Below are 22,775 nucleotides of genomic sequence, written 5' to 3'. Positions count from 1 at the left end.
CATTTAATATAAATCACAAACAGCAAAGGTCCCAGTATGGATCCCTGTGGAACACCACTAGTCACAGATCTCCAGCCAGAAAAATACCCTTCCACCACTACCCTCTTTCTTCAATAGGCAAGCCAATTCTGAATCCAAACAGCCAAGTCACCAAGAATCCCATACATCTTAATCTTCTGGATGAGCTTACTATGAAGTACCTTGTTGAAAGCCTTACTAAAATCCATGTAACCAACATCCACTGCTCTACCTTCATGAATCATCCTTGTCACCACCTCAAAAAAATCAATCAAGTTAGTAAGACATGATCTTCCCAGTGCAAAACCATGCTGACTGTCATTAATTAGGCCATGCTTTTCCAAATGCGTAAATCCTATCCCTATGAATCATCTCCAATAGCTTCCCAACCACCGATGTGAGACTCACCGGGCTATAAATATCCTGGATTCTCCCTATTTCGCTTCTTAAACAGAGAAACAACATTAGTTACTTGCTAGTCCTGCAGGACCTCTCCAATGGCTAGACAGGATACAAAGATCTTGGTCACGGCCCAGCAATCTCCTCTCTTGTCTCTCTGAATAACATGGGGTAGATCCCATTGGGACCTGGTGACGTATCCACCTCAAAACTCTTCAAGAGACCTAACACCACTTCTTCCTTGATCTCAAAATATCTTAACATATTAGCATGCCCCACACGAATCTCACTATCCTCCATGTCCTTTTCTTTAGTGAATATTGTTGCAGAGTACTCATTTAGGATCTCACCCTTATTCTCTGCCTCCAAGCACAAGTTCCTTCCTTTATCTTTCAGTGATCCTACCCTCTCTCTAGTTATCCTCTTGCTTTTAATGTATGTACAAAATGCCTTGGGATTCTCTTTGACCCTACTTGCCAAGAACATTTCATGGCCCCTCCTAATTTTCTGCTTGAGTTATTTCTTGCTTTCTTTATATTCCTCACGGGCCCTGTCCAATTTTTGCTTTCTAAACCTTACATATGCTTCCTTTTACTTTTTGGCTAAATTCACAAACTCCCTCATCATCCAAATGTCCCATACCATGCCATCCTTTTCTTTCCTCCTTACTGAAACATGCCGGTCATGAACCCTGATTAGTAGACCTTTAAACAACTCTCAAATGTCAGCTGAGGACTTGCCTGTTATCAGCTATGTCCCAATTAACTTTCCCTAGCTCCTGCTTAATGCTGCTGTAATTCGCCTTCCCCCAATTTAGTACCTTCCTGCAAGGTCCTGATTTATCCTTATTCATAGCTATCTTAAAACTTAACGACTTGCTTGCACAGTTTTAATTGCTTCTATCAGTCACCCCCTTTGCCTCCGATGCGCTAGCAAAAGCAATCCAAGTTCATCCAACCTCTTCTTATAGCTAATACACTCCAATCCAGGCACATCCTGGTAAACCTCTTTTGTACCCTCTCCAAAACTCCACATCATACCTATCATGGTGACCAGAACTGCACAAAATACTCTAAATGTGGCCTAATTAAAGTTTAATGCAGCTGCAACATGACTAGCCAACGTTTATACTTAATGCTCCGACCGATGAAGGCAAGCATGCCATATGCTTTCTTTACCACCATATCCACTTGTGTTGCCACTTGAATGGAGCTATGGGCTTTGACCCAAATCCTTCTGTATATTGATGCTGCTAATGGTCCTGCCATTTCTTTAAACTAAGACAGAAGAATCATGAGTGGGTGGAGTGAGGCTCACACAGACCCACAGGATTCCAGTTTTGCTTCCATTAAGTTTGGTAGATTTTTGTTGGCTGCTGGAGCTGAAAGCATGGCTTTCATGAAAGGGAAATCATGTCTTACTAATTCATTACAGGTTTTCAAAGATTAATCAATCAGTGGCTAAAAGGGGACCAGTAGATGCTTGTATTTGGACTTGCAAAAAGGCATTCGACAAGGTACCTCACAAAAGGTTAAGTTATAAGATAAGAGCCCTTGGTGTTTGAGATTGGTTGGAAAGTTGGGCAGAGAAATGGCAGTATATTGGCATGGACAGAAAAATGGCTAATGGGCAGGGATAAGGAGTTCTTTTCAGGTTGGCAATATGTAACCAGTGGGGTTCAGCACTAGGACTGCAATTGGTTACAATATATATCAATGACTGGGAGGAAGGAAGCAAATGTACTAAAGCCAAACACAAAATAGGTGGAAATGCAAGTTGTGAGGTGGATACATATAGTTGACAGAGAGATATTAATGGATCAGTGAGTTGGCAAATGTTTGGCAAATGGAGTATACTGTAGGAAAATGTCAAGGGAGATCAAAAGGACAGTATTATTTAAATGGAGAAAAGCCGCAGGAAGCTGAAACACAAAAGGATTTAGTGGTACTTGTGCTTGAAACACAGAAAACTAACACAACAGGTGCAGCAGATTCAGAAAGGCTAATGGAATGTTGGCCCTTATTTCAAGAGAGTTGGAGTACGAGAGTAAGGAAGATTCCAGAAGGTTAAGACACATGGGATCCATAGTGAGTTGATAAGTTGGATACAAAAGAAGAAAGGCAGAAGTTAGTTGTGGAGAGGTATTTTTCTGACTGGGGATCTGTGAACAGTGGTGTTTCACAAGGATCAGTGGTTGATTGCATTTTATGTAAACAATTTCAATGAAAATGTGGGTGGTCTAATTAGTAAATTTTCAGACAACACAAAAATTGATTAAGTTGTGGATAGTGAGGAAGATTGTCAAAGAATACAACAGGATATAGATGAGCTGGAAAGTTGGGTGGAGAAATGGCAGATGGCATTTGATCCAAACAAGTGTCAGGTAATGCATTTTGGGAGGTCAAATGCAAGAGGAACATTTACAGTAAAAGGCAGGACCATTTGCAGCATCGATATACAGAGGGATTTGGGGTCAAATTCCATAGCTCCATTCATATGGCAACACAAGTGGATAAGGTGGCAAAGAAAGCATGCAGCATGCTTGCCCTCATTGGTCAGAGTACGAAGTATAAAAGGGCTGTTATCAACTGCCTGTCTGAAGGACAAATTTTGACACCACTGTGGCAACACCCCTCTGCAAGTGAAACAGGATAGAACACATCTCTTAAAGGCACAGTATCATCACAATATGAGAGAGCAACCATATTGTGATGATACTGTGCCTTTAAGAGATGTGTACTATCTTGTTCCTCTTGCAGAGCGGTGTTGTCAGAGTGGAGTTGAAATGCGTCCTTCAGAGAGGCAATTGGTAAACACCTTGTCTGAGGTGGTTTAAACTGAGGGTCACCACACCTCAGATGAGGGGACAGGTTAAGAAGGAATATCCTTCATGATAACCTCAGTCAATGCAGGAATTGAACCCACGCTGTTAGCGTCACTGTGTAACAGCTAACCGATCCCTTTACCATCAAGTACTGTGAAAATGAATATCATCATCAGCAAAGTCACAGAGTCATACAGTAATACAGCATGGAAACTGGCCCTTCAACCTAAACTGGTCCATGCTGACCATACTGCCCTCTCAGCTAATTCCAATTGACTGCATTTGTTCATATGAAGAATTTACCTGCACTTGGCTCAGAAATGAAGAAGGAACCCGACACAAAACTTCAACTTTCCTGCTCATCTGATGCTGCCTGGCCTGCTGTGTTCCTCCAGCTCCACGCTGTGTTATCTCTGACTCAAGCATCTGCAGTTCTTGCTATCTCTGAGTGAGTTATAACCGCACTGTGAAGCCATTCCTGAAGAAGGGTCCTGACCCAAAATGTCAACTTTCCTGCTCCTCTGATGCTCCCTGGCCTGCTGTGTTCCTTCAGCTCCACACTATGTTATCACAATACTCCAAGTGCGGCCTCATCAATGACTTATACAACTGCAACATAACGTCCCAACTCCTATACTCAATGCCTTGACCAATGAAGGCCAGCATGCTAAATGCCTTCTTCACCACCCTGTCCACCTGTGACGCCGCATTCAATGAACTATGTACTTGTACTCCTAGGTCCCTCTGTTCCACAACACTCCTCAGGACTTTACAATTTACTGTATAAGTCCTACCTTGGTTTGACTTTCCAAACAGCAACACCATCTATATTGAATTGCATTTGCCAATCCTCAGCCCACTTTCCCATCTGATCAAGATCCCTCTGTAACTTTTGATAACCTTCCTTGCTATCAACCATACCTCCTAATTCTGTATCATCCACAAACTTACTAATCATGCCTTGTACACTTACATCTAGATAACTTATGTAAAAAAAACCCAAGTCTTTTGTTGAATTACATAATTGCATTTAACCTGTAAGCTGCTAATTCAAAATTTAGCCTCTATTTATGGCAAGTTTAAAGGTGTCTGTCTTTATGTGTGTTAAACATTATTGGAATTATTTCTAAAGACGTTGCAAGTATACTGAAGAAGGATTATCTAAGCCAGTTTTGTAAAAGGAAGGCAGCAGCCTGTCCACACTTTCCGGTATACTGTCCAACACTTAAGAACCTCAATAAAGGATCACAAGCAGCTGTGTTAATCTGTGAAATAGGTTGAGCTGAATCTTAGTTTAAATATATTCAAATGAACACAGGTGAGACTTACCTGCAAGATCATCCTCATCTTCACTGAAAACACTGGGATTGAATATAGACATATTGATGAAGTCCATAGATAGCTTGCGTACTTCTGGTAGATAAATAGTCATTTGTCTGGGCTGAAGATGGAGCAAGCTGGTTTTGTAGATGACTAAGAATGACAAGACGATTGATGTTAATTATATACACCCTAAATACAATAGAACAAAGAATAAATTGTATTGAAGCTGAAAACAAGCAAGAAATTAATCAATAATTGTCCAAATTCACCAAAAACAATAATTTAAATTGCTATTTTGAGAATTCCTATTGGAATTTGCCCAATGAACCATAAAATCTACACTTCACTAGGGTCCGCTCTAGAAATCAAACCCTGGTATTCCCAGAGTCATCAAAGAGTTCTGTACTTAATTAGAATTGCTATTTATTAAAAAAAACAGATTCTAACCACAGATGAACAATTATGAACTGTTGACATTAGGTTAATCACTTGCAAAACTTCCCCTCTATACTCACGCATAGATAGACACAGACTCAAAAAAAATGTGTATTATGGGCAGAGGGAAAGACTGGGAAATTGGTTTAGTGGTCTTTGTTCACAGGGTTTACTGAGGTAGTCCTTTTGGCTTGTCAAGAGATGCTACTCCTTGATTCTCCTTACCCTGATATTTTATTTGCTTGCAGAAAGTACAAGGCTGGTTCAAGCTCAAAGTCTCTGACTTACTAGTTAAGGTCTAAAGCTTACAGCAATTGCTGAGGGGAAAGAAAATGAATCTTTCTCTATGCTTAAGGTAGTTTTTATTGCCCTTGCGACAATCCAGTGGCTTGTACCAAAACATTAACACTCCTAAGCTGTTTAGCTAAGTTGAAACCAATCACATAGTTGTTAACAGGCAGAGAGTTTTTGCGATAACTGTTCACCTGTCCACAGATCACTCAGCGACTTGTTGCTGGCCAAATTTCCATGTGTACACTGCCCATTAGCTCCAGCTCGGCTATAACCAGGTTTCCATTATTGCTTGAATAATCAGGTGTGTAAACAGCTCTTATGATGAGGCTGAGGTGAGGATACTTGCTTTTAAAAACTGAAGTAATGTGACAACAATCCTTAGGTTTTAAACCAGTTCTTTTCCCATTTCTGTCCACAATCAAAAAGATAGAAACATAAAAAGACATGGTCTTTATGACTTCAAAAATAAATTACTCGCTGAGTGCTCAAGTATATCCTGAGAATTGGAAAGGTGCTATCTTAATAAAGATCTATCTCCCTGTATTTCCTGCAATTTCAGCTGTAAAGAAAATGAGCACATGCTAATGAAATGGAACCTTATTTATTTTAAGACAAACTTTCCAGTAGTTAGGGTTACTTGCACTAACCACTCTTACATTTTTTTTTCAAATATACAACCAGATTAGCTCATTATTTTTAAGTGGCAAAGGAGCCTTATAATATGAAAATATTGAGTCATATAGCATAGCATTGAAACAAACCATTCAGCCATGATGTCATCTTTATGCAGAGCAATGCAGTCAATCTCACCTATCTCACATCACCCTAATCCATCCCAGTAGCTCTACAAGTTTATTTTCATTGAACCACTGAAAGTACCTGATCTGTAGCCTTGCAGGTTAGAGCACTTCAGGCCCAGATCTAGATTTCATTCAAGTGCGTTGAAGGTTTCTGTTTCTACCACAGAAACCTGGCAGCAGATTCCAGACACCCACCACTCTGTGGAAAAACAGGTTTTCCTTATGTTCCCTTTAATTCTTCCACCAATCACCTTAAATCCATGCAGTCTGGTAATTGACCGCTCTGGAAGGGGAATCAGTGCTTCCCTGTTCACTCCATTAAAGCCCTTCATTATTTTGTACACATAAATTACGTCACCACTCAGCCTCTTCTACTTTAAGGAAAACCACACTAACCGACCAATACCTCCCATTTTCAAATCTTGACAACATTCTTGTAAATTTGCTCTCTTGTAAATCTAGAGTAATTATCTCCTTCCTGTAATGTGGTGACCAGAAATCTACACAAAACTTGAATCTAATCAGTATCCTACATACTTCCAGCATTACACCCATGCTTTTGTCTTCAATACCTCACCCAATGAAGGAAAGCATGCTATATGCCTTTTTTTTAAAACAAGGCTTATATATCTTCCCTGCCACTTGCATGGACATATGGTCATGCACCCCACTCTCATTTTGACTATGAATCTCAATATCTGCCCATTTATTATAGAATCCTTACAGTAGCGAAAAAGGCCATTCAGTCCATCGTGTCCACACCGACCCTCTGAAGAGCATCCCAGCCAGACCCAAACCCTCCACCCTTTCCCTGAAATGCCATATTTCCCATGGCCAATCCACCTAGCCTGTGCATCTTTGGGCTGTGGGAGGAAACCGGAGCGCCCGGAGGAAACCCATGCAGACACCGAGAGAATGTGCAAACTCCACACAGTCACCCGATGGTGGAATTGAACCTGGGTCCCTGGCGCTGTGAGGCTGTAGTGCTAACCACAAAGCACCTTGCCGCCCAGTGTATTCTCCTGCTTTATTTATGTATTAAGTATTCCTTTCCTTTGTTTATCCTTTTCAAATGCATATTCTCGCACACCCCAGAATTGACTACCATTTCCCACTTTTCCATTCTCTCGATCAAACCAGTGAATAACATCCTGCAATTCAAATTATCACTATCAACTACATCGCCTGTTTTTGTGTTGTCTCTGAATTTCCCAAACATGCCTCCCACAGTTTAAAGTAAATTATTCATATATATACTACAAACAGCAAAGATAACTACACCATACTTTGTGTAACTCCACCAGAAACTGCTTCCTATTCGCAAAAATGTTCACTGATCATTACACTTTGTATTCTGGTACTAAACTAATTATGGATTCAACTTGGCACAGTTCCTTTTATCCTTTGGGATTTAATTTTTCTGACCAGTCTGCCAAGTGAGATCTTGTCACATGTCTTACTAAAGTCCATATGGAAAACATGCGCTATACTCATCAATCCTTACTATTTCTTCAAAAAAAAATTAAATTAGCAAGACACAATCTTCCCTTAATGAAACCATGCTGACTATTCCTGACTCATCTATGCTTTTCTAAGTATCAATTAATCCTATCTTTCAGTATTGATTCCAGTAAGTTGACCACCACCAAGTTGACATTGACCAGCCTATAAGTATTTGGCTTAACCCTTGCATCTCTTTTTGAATAATTCTACGACATTCACAGATATCCAACCCTCTGGTTCCACGCCTGCATCTAGTGGGGACTGGAAAATGATAGTCACAGCATTCACTTATGTCCTCCCTGGTTTTCTTCCACCTTCAGGTATGTTATAATCCCTCCAATGTTTCACTCTCATTATAAGTATAATTTTCTACGAGTGCCCCTCTATTTCCTTTTTAAATCATTGATTACTTTTACTTACACTATTCTTATAAGCAGCAAGTTGAAACCATTGCTGGGTCCATTGATTTATTGCAAAATTGGTCAGTTGCATTTGCTGTTGGCTAACTGATGGCAGATAAGATTGAAACAAAATGAAACCTTTAAGTGCATTAAGTTACATGAGCAATAGAAAGTTGATTTGAGTTGATACTTCCTTGCTCCCACTTTATAATTTAAATAGTGTGTGATAAATATTACATGATAGCTATAAAATTGTTCATCTGGATTTAAAGTATTCTATTTTCAAGTTTATTTTTAATACACTAACAAAATATTTTTATAATTTTATAATTATAAACTTTATAACATTTAAATCATATTATCCTTTCCTAAACATGAATGACAAAAATATTCATATGGATCATTAAAAAATAGGTGTTTCAATTCTATAATTTTAATTAGCTGCCCAACAGATGTTCATGTCTGATAAAGATATTTAAAGTTTTAAAGTCTGAATTGATGACATAGTGACAAAAGCCAAAAGGTCAAATCACAATTTTAATGGAATAAAGCAAAATACCAAAAAGATTCATTAGATTCTTGATGAAGCAAGGATATATGTTAAGGAGAAATAACGTTGTATAGAGTGACACTGAAATATACAATAGAAAAGAAATAGAAATAGAAAAAGAAAAAAAAGAAATAGAAAAGAAAAAATGGCACAGAAAAAGGCCCTTAGGTATATCAAGTTTGCACCTCTGCCATCCTTATAAACAGTGAGTTCCAGATTCCCACCATGCTCTTGGCGAAAAATGTTTTCCTCACATCCCCTCTAAACCTTTTGCCACTTACCTAAAATCCATGCCCGAGTCATTGATCCCTCCACCAAGTGAAACAGCTTCTTTCTGTCTACTCCGTCTATGCCCCTCATGATTTGATGCATCTCAATCACGTCTCTCTTCAGTCTCATTTGTTCCAAGGGTAAAAAAACCCCAGTCAATCTAATCTCTCTTTCATAAATTCTCCAGCCCAAGCCACATACAGGTAAAGCTCCACTGCACCCTCTACAGCGTACACCCCTCCTATAGTGTGGATTCCGAAATTGTATACAATACTCTAGCTGTGGCCAAATCAACATTTCATACAGTACCAGCATCACCTCCCTGCTTAAACTATCCTTCAACTAATAGAGGCAAGAATCCCATTTGTCTTCTTAACCACTTTATCTATCCTGCTACCTTAAGGGACAGGTGGGCATGCACACCAAGATGCCTCTGATCCTGATGCTTTCCAGGGTCCTACCATTCATCATGTGTTTCTTGCCTTGTTTGGTTCTGCCCAAGTGAATCACCTCACACATATCCAGATTGAATTCCATTTGCCACTAATCAGCCTATCTAATCAGACTTTCTATATTGTCCTGTAATGTGAGGTTATCCTCCTCACTATTGCCACCCCACCAATTCTCATATTATCAATAAACTTACTGAACAACCCTCCTAGATTCAAGTCTGAATCGTTTATATATATGACAAACATGCAGGGGCTCCAACAGTGATCACTGCAAAGACCCAATGAACACAGGCTCCTAGTCACAAAAATACCCTTGATCTTCACCTCCGCTCCTGCCATTCAGCCAATCGTGGATCCAACTTGCCAAATTTCTGTAGATCCTATGGTTTCTTACCTTCACTAATAGTCTCCCAGGCAGAACCTTATCAAAAGCGTTGCTGAAGTCACATAGACTATGTTGAATGTGTTGCCCTCATTTACACACCTGGTTATCTCTGAAAAATGCATTCAAGTTGGTCAACTAAGATCTTTCCTGAACAAAACTCTCCTTAATTAGTCCCTGCCTCCCCAAATGCAGATCAATTCTGTCCCTCAGAATTGCTTCCAATAGTTTCTCCACAACTGAGGTTAGACTAAATGGCCTGTAGTCTCCTGGTTTACCACTTGCTCCCTTTTTGAATAACAGTATCATATAACACCACCCATCAAATTGTTAATAGCATTAGGTTAGGAAATGAACTGGATCCTAACTAGCATGTAGAAATATAAAGAAACATGAACCTCTGTCTTACAACAGTTACTTTTCAAAAAGCACCCTATGTGCTGTAAACTGCATTGAGACATCAGGTTGGGAAATGCATTACACAAATGAAGTATTTTTTCTACTGATAACAGCTGTGATTGCAGAGTATGATTCAGGTCTTTTAAACAACACACCATTTGGTTATTCTCAAGTGGGTAAAGCAGATTGGTGTAAAATAATTTCTCATGCATGTTATGTTTCTCTTGTGAAGATAAGTATGTTGCATTGAAAGGAATTCTGTTTCATTATATCCTTCTTTGATTCTGCAGCTATTAAAATGTACCTTTCTAAATCTGAAGTTGAGAGCATGTATTCTTTTACCTAACCTATCTCTATACTTTAAGACAAACTAAATGCATTGAGGATAATGGGATTTAAACATGCGAATGAAAATTTTAAGTTTCAGTCTTGGAGGGTTGAGAGGTTTTAGTTGATGGGTAAGCAGGATTTGATGGAGGATACAAGCTTTGAATGAGCTGAAGTTTGAAGAGGATGGCAGATAGTATGGGAAACACTGAAATAGGCAAGCCAATGAGAAGAAAAGAAAATTTTAGGGCCATGTGTTCTGAGATAGGGTTGAAGGAATATAGGAGCAGGAGTAGGCCATTCATCTCTTCAAGTAAGTCTGCCATTAAATGAGATCATGGTTGATCTGTGGCCTAACTCCATATGCCTACTTTCGGCCCATATCCCTCAATACCTTTATTAACAAATATTTAACTATCTCAGACATAAAATTAACACCTGATCCAGCATCCACTGCTGCTTATGGAAGAGAGTTCCAAACATTTACCAGTCTTTGTGTGTAGAAGTGCTTCCTAACATCCCTCCTGAATGGTCTGTCCCTTACATTTAGACGATGCCCCCTAGTTCTGGAGTCCCCAATTAATGGAAACTGTTTAAATTTAACTAACCTGACTTTTCCTGTTAATACCTTGAAGACTTCGATCAGATGACCCCTTTACCTTCTGAATTCTAGAAAAAATAGGCTCTAAGGTTTTGGAGTAGACCTGTAGCTCGGGTTGTGGGTGTTGAGGTTGGTTGGCTCGCCGAGCTGGTTTGTTGTTCCGCAGACGTTTCGTTACCGTGCCTGGTAACATCCTCAGTGCAGCCTCTGATGAAGTTCGGTATGTTTTCCCGCCTGGTTTTTAAACTCTGGGGTCCGTTGCGATGGATTGCCTCACTTCTGGGTTTCCTCCGTAGTGGAATGTATATGGGGTCAAGTTCAATGTGTTTCTTAATAGCCTGCTTTGTGGAGTGCCATGCTTCCAGGAATTCTCGTGCTTGTCTCTGCCTAGCCTGTCCCAGGATCTTGGTGTTGTCCCAGTCGAAGTCGTGGTTCTCCTTGTCCATGTGGATTGAGATGAGTGAGTATTGGTCGTGTCTTTTTGTAGCCAGTTGGTGTTCATGTACTCTTGTTGTTAGTTTCCTTCCTGATTGTCCGATGTAGTGTTTCCACAGTTTGAAAACCAAGCAGGAAAACACACCGACGCTTCATCGGAGGCTGCACTGAGGATGTTACCCAGCATGGTAACGAAACGTCTGTGAAACAACAAACCAACGCAGCGAGCCAACCAACCTCAAAAAAAGGCTTGATTTGTATAAACTTTCCTCATAACTTTACCCCTTAAGTCCAGGTATCTTCCTTGTAAACCCACATTGTATATCCTCCAGGGCCAATATATCCTTTCTCAGGTATCTTTCTATATCCAGATCTGCTCACATTACTCCTAGTGGGGTCTAACTGGGGTTTTGTAAAGCTGAAGCATAACATTTGCATCCTTGTATTCCAGTCCTTTAGGTATAAAGGAAAGTATTCCATTAATGGTTATTTTCTGCACCTGTTCATGACATTTTAATGATCTATATACCTGAACTCCCAAGTTTCTTTGGACATCTACTGCATTTAACTTCACAGCATCTAGAAAGTTCCCTAATGTATCCCAAAATTGCTAACCTTTTATTTATTTACATTGAACCCCGTTTGCCACAATTTTGCACACACTTTTTTTATTCATAGAATCCCTACAGTGTGGAAACAGGCCATTCGGCCCAACAAGTCCACACCGCCCCTCCAAAGAGCAACCTACCCAGACTCATTTCCCTACCCCTGCATTTCCCATGTCTAATCCACCTAACCTGAACATCCCAGGACACTATGGGCAATTTAGCATGGTCAATCCACCTAGCCTGCCATCTTTGGACCGTGGGAGGAAACCGAAGCATCCAGAGGAAACCCACACAGACACAGGGAGACCATGCAAACTGACAGTTGCCCGAGGGTGGAATTGAACCTGGGTCCCTGGCGCTGTGAGGCAGCAGTGCTAACCACTGAGCCACCGTGCCGCCCAATGGTCTACCACTATCCCTTTAATGCTATCGCTAATACCATCTACAATGCTGCATAACTTTGCGTCATCAGCAAACTTAGATATATAATTTTCTATGCCATTATCTAAGTCATTCATAAATAATGTGAATAATTGAGGCCCTAACATAGATCCTCATGGGACACCACTGATCACATCCTGCTAATTTGAGTACCTACACATCATCCCCATTTTGTGTTGCCTGCCACTCAACCAATTTCCCAGCCATGTCAGTAATTTGCCCTCACTTCCATGGACCTCTACTTTAGTTAACAGTCTGTTATGTGAGACTTTATCAAATGACTTTTGAAATCCATATAAGCAATATCCATAGACATTACCCTGTTCACTATCTTAGACACCTCCTCAAAAAATTCAATGAGGTTTGTCAGGCAAAACTTACCTGTCATGAATCCACGCTAGCTCTCATTGATTAACTCAAAATTTTCAAGGTGTTGTTACCCTACCCTTCATTATAGAATCCGACAAATTCCCCACTACAGATATTAAGCTAATTGGTCTGTAATTCCTTGATTTTCGTCCTTGACAGTTCTTAAAAAGCAGAGTAATGTGCAAATTTCCAAAACTGAAGAATGACTTCCATATCTAGGGAACTCTGAAGGATTACAGTTTGGGCATCAATGTGCTCTCCTACTTCCTTTAGCAGCCAGGTCCTGGGGATTTCTGACTTTAATACTGTTAATATCATCATTACCTACGTTTTATTGATGTTAATTTTATTCAGATCCTGTTACCGATCCACTTTAATATACTCGGGACTTCTGGCAAGCTATCCTCGTTTTCTACTGTAAATATGGAGGCAAAGTAGTTATTCAACATGTCTGCCATTTCTGTATAATTACTGACATTGTAATGGAAGGTGAGCCCTAGGTGGACACAGGAAGCGCTTCAGTGATACCCTCAAGGCCTCACTAGCGAAGTGCGGCATTCCCATGGATACCTGGGAATCACTGGCCCAAGACCATCCAAAGTAGAAGAGCAGCATCCCAGAAAGCGTTGAGCACCTTGAGACTTGCCATCAGGAAGAAATGGAAGCCAGGTGAAAACAGCGAAATGGGTGTGCTGCCACGCCAATGCCCCACCCACCCCTTTCTATGACCAGCACCTGCCCCAAGTGTAACAGAGCCTGCGATAGCCACATCGGTCTATACAACCACCTAAGGCCTCACCCTGAGAGTGAAAGACGGTCATCCTCATCTGAGAGTGATCGATGATGATGATGTTGATGATGTAATCATTGACAATATCTCACATTCTTTAATGGGCCAACACTGCTCTTGATCACTGGCTTTCCTTTTATGTAACTATAAGATTCCTCATTGATTTTGATATATTTTGCAGTTTCCTTCTGTAATCCATTTTAGTAGCTCTGATAAGCTGCTTTGTGGCCCTTTGCTGGTCTTTGTATCTTTCCCATTCAGCAAGATCTGTGCTGTGCTTTGCATTTTGTAAGTTTTTTAAAATGTTTTATGCTGTTCCTTATCTCTTTATTTTTCCATGGCTCCTTTTCCTGTGAAGTGGAGCTTTTCCCTCTCAAAGGTATAAACTTCTTTTGTATTGTGTTAAATGTTTCTTTAATAAGTCTCCACTATTCTTCAGTTGTTTTACCCATTAGCAGATTTTCCTAGTTTACTGTTGACAGTCTCTGTCTCAACCCATTAAGTGCGCTTTTCCTAAACCTAAAACTCTAATAGTTGATTCATGCTTTTCGCTTTCAAACGCAACATTGAACTCGATCATGTCACGATCACTATTTGATAAATGTTTATAGGCTATTAGGCTTGTTTATAGGCTTGTCCTTCTAGATGGAACTGGTCATGGGTTTGAAGGGTACTCTCTAAGGAGCCTTGTGAATTTCTGCAGAACATCTTGTAGATGATATGCCCTGCTGCTACTAAGTATCATTGGTGGACGGAGTGGATGTTTGTGGATATGATGCTGAAACAAGTGGGCTGCTGTCTGCTGAATGATTTTAATCTTCTTAAATGTTTTTGCAACTGCATTTATTCAGGTATTCACTACCTTTCTGACAGGACCCTGTCTACCTCTCCCATGTTGTCTACATGGACCTTAGCAAGGCCATCGACAAAGTTCCACATAGTAGACTAGTTAGTAAAGTGGATCATGTAGGATCTAGGGAGAGCTAGCAATTGAATACAAAATTGGCTTGACAGTAGGAGTTAGAGGGTAGTGGTAGACAGCTGTTTTTCAGACTGGAGACCTGTGACCAGCAGTATTCTGCAAGGATTGGTACTGGGTCCACTATTATTCATCATTTATATAAATGATCTGGATTAGAATATGGGAGGCATGGTTAGTAATTTGTAGGTGATACCAAAATTGATGGTATAATTGACAGTGAAGCTGGTTATCTAAGAGATATGGGATCTTGATCCCAATGGGCCAAGGAGTGGCAGGTGGAGATTAATTTAGATAAATGCGAGGTATTGCATTTTGGCAAGACAAACCAGGGCAGGACTTATATACAGTTAATTGTAGGCCCTGGGGAGTGTTGCCGAACAGAAAGATCTAGGGGTTCAGGTACATAGTTTCTTGACAGTAGCGTCAAAGATGGACAAGCTGTTGAAGTAGGCACTTTACCTACTTCACGCTAGCCTTCATTGGTCACAGCATTGAGTATAGGAATTGGACTGTCATGTTGCGGCTGTATAGGACATTGGTGAGGCCACTTCTGGAGTACTGCATACCGTTCTGGTCACCCTATGAAGGATATTATTAAATTGGAAAGGGTACAGAAAAGCTTTACAAGGATGTTACGGGACTGGAGGGTTTAAGTTATAAGGACAGGCTGCATAGGCTGGGACGTTTTTCCCTGGAACGTGGCAGGTTGAGGGGTGACCCTAGACTTATAAAATCATGAGGGACATAGCTAAGGTGAATAGCCAAGATCTTTTCCTTCGGGTTGGGGAATTCAAAACTAGAGGGCATATATTTAAGGTGACAAGCATAAGTTTAAAAGGGACCTGAGGTACAACTTTTTCACACAGAGTGTGGTACTATATGGAATAAACTGCCAGAGAAAGTGGTAGAACCAGGTATACTTCCAACATTTCATAGAATCATAGAATCCCTACAGCACAGGAAGCAGGCCAAATGGCTCATTGAGTCCACACCAACCCTCCAAAGAGCATCCCAATCAAACTATTCCCCCCACCCTATCCCTGTAACCCTGCATTTCCCCACCTAGCCGGCACATCCCTAGATACTATGGGAAATTTTATATGGCCAATCCACCTAACCTGAACATCTTTGGACATCATTTAAAAGACGTTTGGACAAGTACATGAATAGGAAAGGTTTACAGGGATATGGGTCCAACGCAGGCAAATGGCACTAGTTAGTTTGGGAAACCTGATCAGCATGGATGAGTTGGACCAAAGGATTTGTTTCATGCTGTATGACTCTATTAATACTGCTCTACTTTTACTACACACTTGCCTAATTTCTGCATTTATACAACGTAGCTTTTGAGAGCGAGTCTGTACACAACACCTCTTACAGTTTTAGATCGTTACTGTTCCTCAGTTCTGCATGGTGTCTACTGAATGCTTTCCCCACAAAATATCCTCTTCACCATTGAAGTAATTATTTTTCTAATCAGTACAGCTACTCCGCCTACTCTGCCATTTTCTCTATCTGTCCTTGATATAGTTCCCAGTTGTGACCATCCTGGTTTTGGAATGGTTGTAAAAGTCAGCAAAGGTTTACTAAGAGCAACAATTTCATTACCATTTTACTTCCAGCTTTTCTGCCAATCAATGAAAAATCAACACCAGTATTTAAAGATCTATGGAATATACAGGAGTTTGAAGTTCTAAGGAACTGAGAAGAACTATTAATATTAATTCAGGATGCTTAGACATTGCATCCCGCTTTAATTTGACTCCCTCAATTTACCATTGGCAATGGTTTGGAGTTGCTGAAAGCATTCTTTAGCATTGTAGGAAGACATCTACTTGTTGCTACCAGAAAGGCATGGTTGAGGTTAGCAGCAAAAATTCAGGGTGTAATCTGAAATTAAATATTAAATCTACTACAGACTATCCTAATAGTCTACATATCCTAAAAAAAAACACAACAGCTTTTGAAAACAAAGCCTCTCAATGACATGGGCTATCTTAAAAAATTTGGGAAAATATGATGAGTGTCTAAGAACCAGACTTGCGATGTTGAGAAGAGAGAGATGCATCTTCTACTTAAGATTTCGGTAGCTAGATGACAATCTTGCCAGTGACTGCTGAGGAGCCTATTTGCAGAGATATTTTTAATCAACCTGTTCAGAGACCTCTTACACATCTCTTGGTGTACACACCTCAAGGTGGAACTTTAACCTGGGACTTCTGGCTCAGAGAAAGGGACACTACCACTGCACCCAAAAGGGCCTTAAGTGGAACCTATTTGTACGTATTAACACATCATTATTACTTAATCAAACATTATTTAAGTGCAGGTTGCTATTTTCTCCAGGTACTGGTGAGAATGTAGTGCCAATTCCTGACTTGAAAGTAAGCTGTTTACCTCGTGGCTGCAGCTTGTTGGTGTCTTCTCCAGGCATCTGACTTTGTCAGCATTCCCCAACTTCTCAAGACATGCTTGATGAGCAGTAACTGCTGGCACCTGCATCCATAGGTTGCATTGGCAAAGCACCAGCCTCAGCACATTATCATGGCACATCTTGGACAAACTTCTAACGCAGTTCAGCATTCCAATATTGCACTTCGGAGTATAAATGACATCTTACATTGCAAGTTACTGCCAGTACGTTTAGTTTCTCACCACCACCCTGTCCACCAGGACTTCTATGTTCCTGTTAGCAAAGCTGGTGCCAATTTCTTCTCAGATATCCTGTTTGGAACTGTACAGCAAGTCACTGTGAAGAGCAATGCTCCGCTTGCAGTATTTGAAACAATGTATTGCTGGAGTTCAAATATGACACCATCAGTGTGAATGCCAGAATATATCAACACTAGCAAGCATAAGAGCAGGGCCATAGAGGTAGGGTGCATAATTAATGAGGAGCAGCAGAGAATTGTTTAGGAAAAATCACCAGAACTCAGAAGATCCCCTCCTTCGACCTCCCTGACATTGACATTTAGTCAAAATATGGTACAGTACAGCTCATAGTGTCAGCTCATTAACAATCATACAGGAAATGAGAGTACAATTCCACATTCACCTGCAACCTCCTGTACACATCACCCCAACCTTTCATTCTCAAGCCTAGAACGAAACAAAATCCATTACATCCTCCTTCACATACTTACTTGTTAGATGCTCAAACAAATTCTCTTTATGCATTTCCTCACATTTTTTTCCCTCAATGGATACCAAAAGAAATTTGTGGAATGCCTATGAGATTTATTTTTGGAGCAGCGTGTGGTAGAGCCCATACAATGTGGAGCTGGAGGAACACAGCAGATCAGGCAGCATCGTTGAAGCAGAAGAGTCAACGTTTTGGGCCTAGCCCCTTCATCAGGACTTTTTGGAGGATTTGGTGATGTGTAATGCCAGCATTTGTTGCCCTTAATAAGTAGTGGTAGTGAGCTGTCTCCTTGAACTGCTTCAATCTATTTACTGTACTGTCCAATGCTGATAGGCCTTTGTCCTTCTAGATGGTAGTGGTACTGGTTGTGGGTTTGGAAGGTGTTATCTAAGTAGCCTTGGCGAATTTCTGCAATGCAGCTTCTCAGTGGGCCATATTACAGCTCCTGAGCATCAGTAGTGGAGACAGTGAATGTTTGTGGATAAAGTGCCAATCAAAAGGCTACTTTGTCCTAGATGGTGTCAAGCTACTTCAGTGTTATTGGAGTTGCACTCATTCAGACAAGTGGTGCATTTTCCATCAGTCTTGACTTGTACCTTTTGGAAGATGGACTGGCTTTGGGGAGTCAGGAGGTGAGTTGCTCACTGCAGAATTCTTAGCCTGTGATCTTCTCTGTAGCCATAGTACTTATATAGCTAATCCAGTTCTATTTCTAGCAATGGTAATGCACAAGATATTGATAGTGAAGAATTCAGTAATGGTAATTTCACTGAAAGTCAAAGACCGATAGTTAGATTCTTTCTGGTTGAAGTGTGTACTACCTAATACTGTTAGAGATGTAGTTCCAGGATTTTGAGCCAGCCGCACTGAAGGAACAGCGATGTATCTCCAAGCCAAGATGCTGAGTGGCTTGAAGGGAACAATGCAGGCACGTTACTACCATGCATCTGCTACGTTTGTCCTTCTAGATGGTAGTTGCCATGGGTTTGGTTGTGAACATTGGTGAACAAACCCAATCATGACCTTGCGACAGAGGGAAGGTCATTGATAAAGTAGCTGAAGACGATAAGGCCGAGAACACTATCCTGGGGAACTCCTGCAGAGGTGTCCTTCAGTTGAGATGATTAACCTCGAACAATCATAGCTATTTTCTTTTGTTCTAGGCATTACTCCAACCAGTAGAGTGCTTTTTTCTGATTCCCATTGATTTCCAGTGTTGCTCAGGCTCTTTGATGCCACACTTGGGTAAATATGACATTCTAAACTATTCATTTACAATTCACAGCAACCCTTATCCCATACAATTTAACAGCTCACCTTCACAGCCACCCTAACAAAACTGACTCCATTTGGCTGTAGATACGACATTACAGAAGAGCATAGGGAAAGGCAGATGAAAAGTGGTCCTCTACATATTAATCAAGTTACACACAAAGAGGAGGTGGCAGTATAAATCAATAGTCTGGACATGTCTGGCTGTAGGAGACAGGGCTCGTGTCTGTATGTAGGTTGGATTAAAAGAAAGCTGAATAGATGTAGATAGAAATTAGTGATAAATTGATATAGATCTACTTACGAATCTGTATTGGGACCAGTAATACACATATTTAACTAATGACAAAGATGCAGGTGTTTTGGCATGATTTTAAAATTAGCAAATTATATTAAATGATGTCAAGTGTTAGGACTGTAAAGGATACCCCTACTGCTTCAAGCTTACTTCATGGTGTTCGGAAACTTGTATTTAATAATTAGTTTTTAGTTTAGTTATCAAATAATCAAACTGCGTTCAGCAGTTGACTAAATATTATGATATTCTGTTTAATTGTAGTCAATGTAGGAAACTTATAGTCATAGAGTCATACAGCATGGAAACAGACCCTTTGGTCCAACGAGTCCACACGGACCATGTTCCCAAAATAAACTAGGCCCACCTGTCTGCACGTGGCCTATATCCCTCCAAACCTTTCCTATTCATGAACTTATCTAAACGTCTTTTAAAAGTTGTAATTTACCCGCATCCACCATTTTCTCTGGCAGTTCATTTCACACACAAACCACTCTCTATGTAAAACAGTTGTCCCTCATGTCCTTTTTAGATCTGGTTTTGAACTCTCCCACCATACGGAAAAGACTTTTCATGATTTTATAAACCTCAATAACCTCAACCTCCTATGCTCCAGTGAAACAAGTCCCAGCCTTTCCAGTCTGTTTTTATACCTCAAACCCTTCATTTCTGGCAACATCTTGGTAAATCTTTCTGAACCCTCTCCAGTTTAATAATATCCTTCCTATAACAGGGTGAACTGCACACAGTGCTCCAGAAGAGACCTCATTAACTTATACATTTAATGGTAAGTCCCTGGGTAGCTTTGTAGAATGGAGCAACCTACGGGTTTGGGTACGTAGTTCTTTGAAATTTGTGTCATTGGTAGACATAGTGGTTAAGAAGGTGTTTAGCAAATTTGCCTTCATTGTTCAGACTGAGTATAGAAGTTGAGACATCATGTTGAGTTATGATGATTTATGCACTATGTGATTACTTTACTACTTTAGTCTGTAACTCACCATTTCTTAAAAGAGGGGAACCCCTGCTACACATTTTTAATAACACAGAGCGAGATCCTGCAGTCTTTTAAAGTTGAATGAGCAGACACACACAATTAGATCCTGATCACTTATCTGACCTTGCCACTATCAAAGGAAGTTCAAAGGGTTTATTCGGTGAGGGGGGAGTGGGGGTGGGGGTGTGTGGGAGAGAGAAGAGGTGGCAAATTAAATAACTGCTGTGTTTTCTTAGTTTAATCTGTACTGTTTTGGAAAGAGAAAAGCTATCATGTTTTTATAATTTTTTTTATGTGTCGGAGTTAAGTTCTGCCAGAGCATGTGACTACTTTTGTGACTGAACAAGCATTGAATTTTACAGTGCAGAAGGCGGCCATTTGGCTCATTGGATGTGTACTGGTTCTTGAAAAGAGCTACCCAGCCAATCCCATTCTTTGCTACCTCTGTATCCCTCTAAATTAATCACTTTCAAATATTTACCCAGTTCTCTTTGAAACTACCAGTACTCTCCCAGGCAGCACATTCCAAATCCTAAAAACTTTCTGAGTAAAGAGGTTTCTCCTCATCTCACTCCTAGCTCTCTTGCTGACAATCTTGAAATTGTGACCCTAGTTACTGACATTCTGACCAGTGGAAACAGAATATTCTTCATTACCCTGTCAAAACGATTAACAATTTTGAACACCTTAATAAGGTTACCTCTTAATCTTCTCTGTTTAAGGAGAATAAGCCCAATTTCTCCATTCTTTCCTTGTATCTAAAATCCCTCATTCCTAGCATTATTCTAGAGGTGAGTGTAAAAGAGGTAGGGAAGTTCCATTATTAATTAAGCAGAATGTCACAGCTGTACTAAAAGAGGAAATCTTGGAAGATTCATCCAGCATGTAGAACATTGGGACAAGAAAGATGCAATCACTGTAATCGGTTATACTACAGGCCTCCCAATAGTCAGCAGGAGACAGAGAAAAAGATATATAAGTAGTTCATGGAAAAATGTAAACACAACAGGGTTGTCGTAGGGAGTGATTTTAACTTCCCCAATATTGACAAGGACTCCCTTAGCAAGATGACAGGGTATATGGTGGGTCAAAATTTGTTAGGTGCATCCAGGAGGGTTACTTGATAACAATATGTCGATAGTCCAACTAGGGAAGGAGCCATACTAGACATACTAGACCCAGCCAGGTCTTCAAATTTTCAGTGGGGGATCATTTTTGGAACAGTGATCATAATTCTGTAAGTTTGAAGATAATTATGGAGAAGGATAAGACTGGTCTTCGGGTGAAAGTGCACCATTGGGAGTAGACTAATTAAAAGTATCCCACCCAGACCCACCTTATCGCTCTAATCCCATGTTCACTGTGGCTAATCCACCTCGCCCAAATGTCCCTGGACACTGGGGCAATTTAGCATGGCCAAACCACCAAACCAGCATATCTTTAGACTGTGGGATGAAACCACAGTACCTAGTAGAAACCCGTGCAGACATGGGGAGAACATGCAAACTCCGCACAGACTGGAACAAACCCAGGTCCCTGGGCTCTATGAGACAGAAGTCTTAATCACTGTGCAACCTGAAATAATTTCACAGAGGTTGGAGTCCTGTCAGCAAATCATCCTTTATTTACACATGAACAGTCCATTACTTTAGTACTGCCTCAGTCAGTGTCAGCTATCAGAGTGGGAATATCTCTGACACTCCCTTTTTACCTGTCAGCCAAGGGTCACTGGCTGGACCAGATTAACAGCCCTGATCGTTGAACTCATATTCTATGAGGTCTAAGATAACAAGGTGCAGAGCTGAATTAACACAGCAGGCTAAGCAGCATCAGAGGAGCAGGAAAGCTGACGTTTCGGGTCTGGACCCTTCTTCAGAAATGGGGGAGGGGAAGGGGATTCTGAAATAAATAGAGAGAGGGGGAAGCGGATGGAAGATGGATAAAGGAGCAGATTGGTGGAGAGAAGACAGACAGGTCAAGGAGGCAGGGATGGAGCCAGTAAAGGTGAGTGTAGGTGGGGAGTTAGAGTCGGGAATTGGTCAGTCCAGGGAAGACAGACAGGTCAAGGAGGCGGGGATGAGGCTGGTAGGTAGGATGTGGGGTTGTGGGTTGAGGTGGGAGGAGTGGATAGGTGGGAGAAAGGACAGACAAGTTCGGGAGGCGGAGATGAGCTGGGCTGGTTTTGGGATGTGGTTGGGGGCAGGGAGATTTTGAAGCTTGTGAAGTCCACATTGATACCATTGGGCTGCAGGGTTTCCAAGTGAAATATGAGGTGCGTTCCTGCAACCTTTGGGTGGCATCGTTGTGGCACTGGAGGAGGCCTAGGATGGACATGTTGTCCAAGGAGTGGGAGGGTTAGTTGAAGTGGTTCGCGAATGGGAGGTGCACGACTGGAACAACTACACTCGGTTCACAACAAATAACTGCACCTATCTGCTCCCTTATCCATCTTCCCTCTGCTTCCCC

At 40.9% G+C, this 22,775-nt stretch overlaps 1 protein-coding gene across 1 annotated transcript in view; it reads right to left on the bottom strand.

The window, feature by feature from the left end:
• LOC109918713 (tubby-related protein 4-like) overlaps positions 1–22,775 on the bottom strand; it is a 576,781-nt gene that overhangs the window by 68,266 nt on the left and 485,740 nt on the right. The window contains exon 14 of the mRNA XM_048600969.1: positions 4,571–4,714. Within this exon, the coding sequence (XP_048456926.1) occupies positions 4,571–4,714 (144 nt within the window). The remainder of the gene's footprint in view (positions 1–4,570; positions 4,715–22,775) is intronic.

The sequence above is a fragment of the Rhincodon typus genome, chromosome 9 (genome assembly GCF_021869965.1).
Source record: "Rhincodon typus isolate 14 chromosome 9, sRhiTyp1.1, whole genome shotgun sequence".
In the NCBI taxonomy this organism is placed as follows: domain Eukaryota; kingdom Metazoa; phylum Chordata; class Chondrichthyes; order Orectolobiformes; family Rhincodontidae; genus Rhincodon; species Rhincodon typus.
The sequence above is the reverse complement of the archived record's forward strand: the minus strand, read 5'-3'. Positions and strand labels throughout refer to the sequence as shown.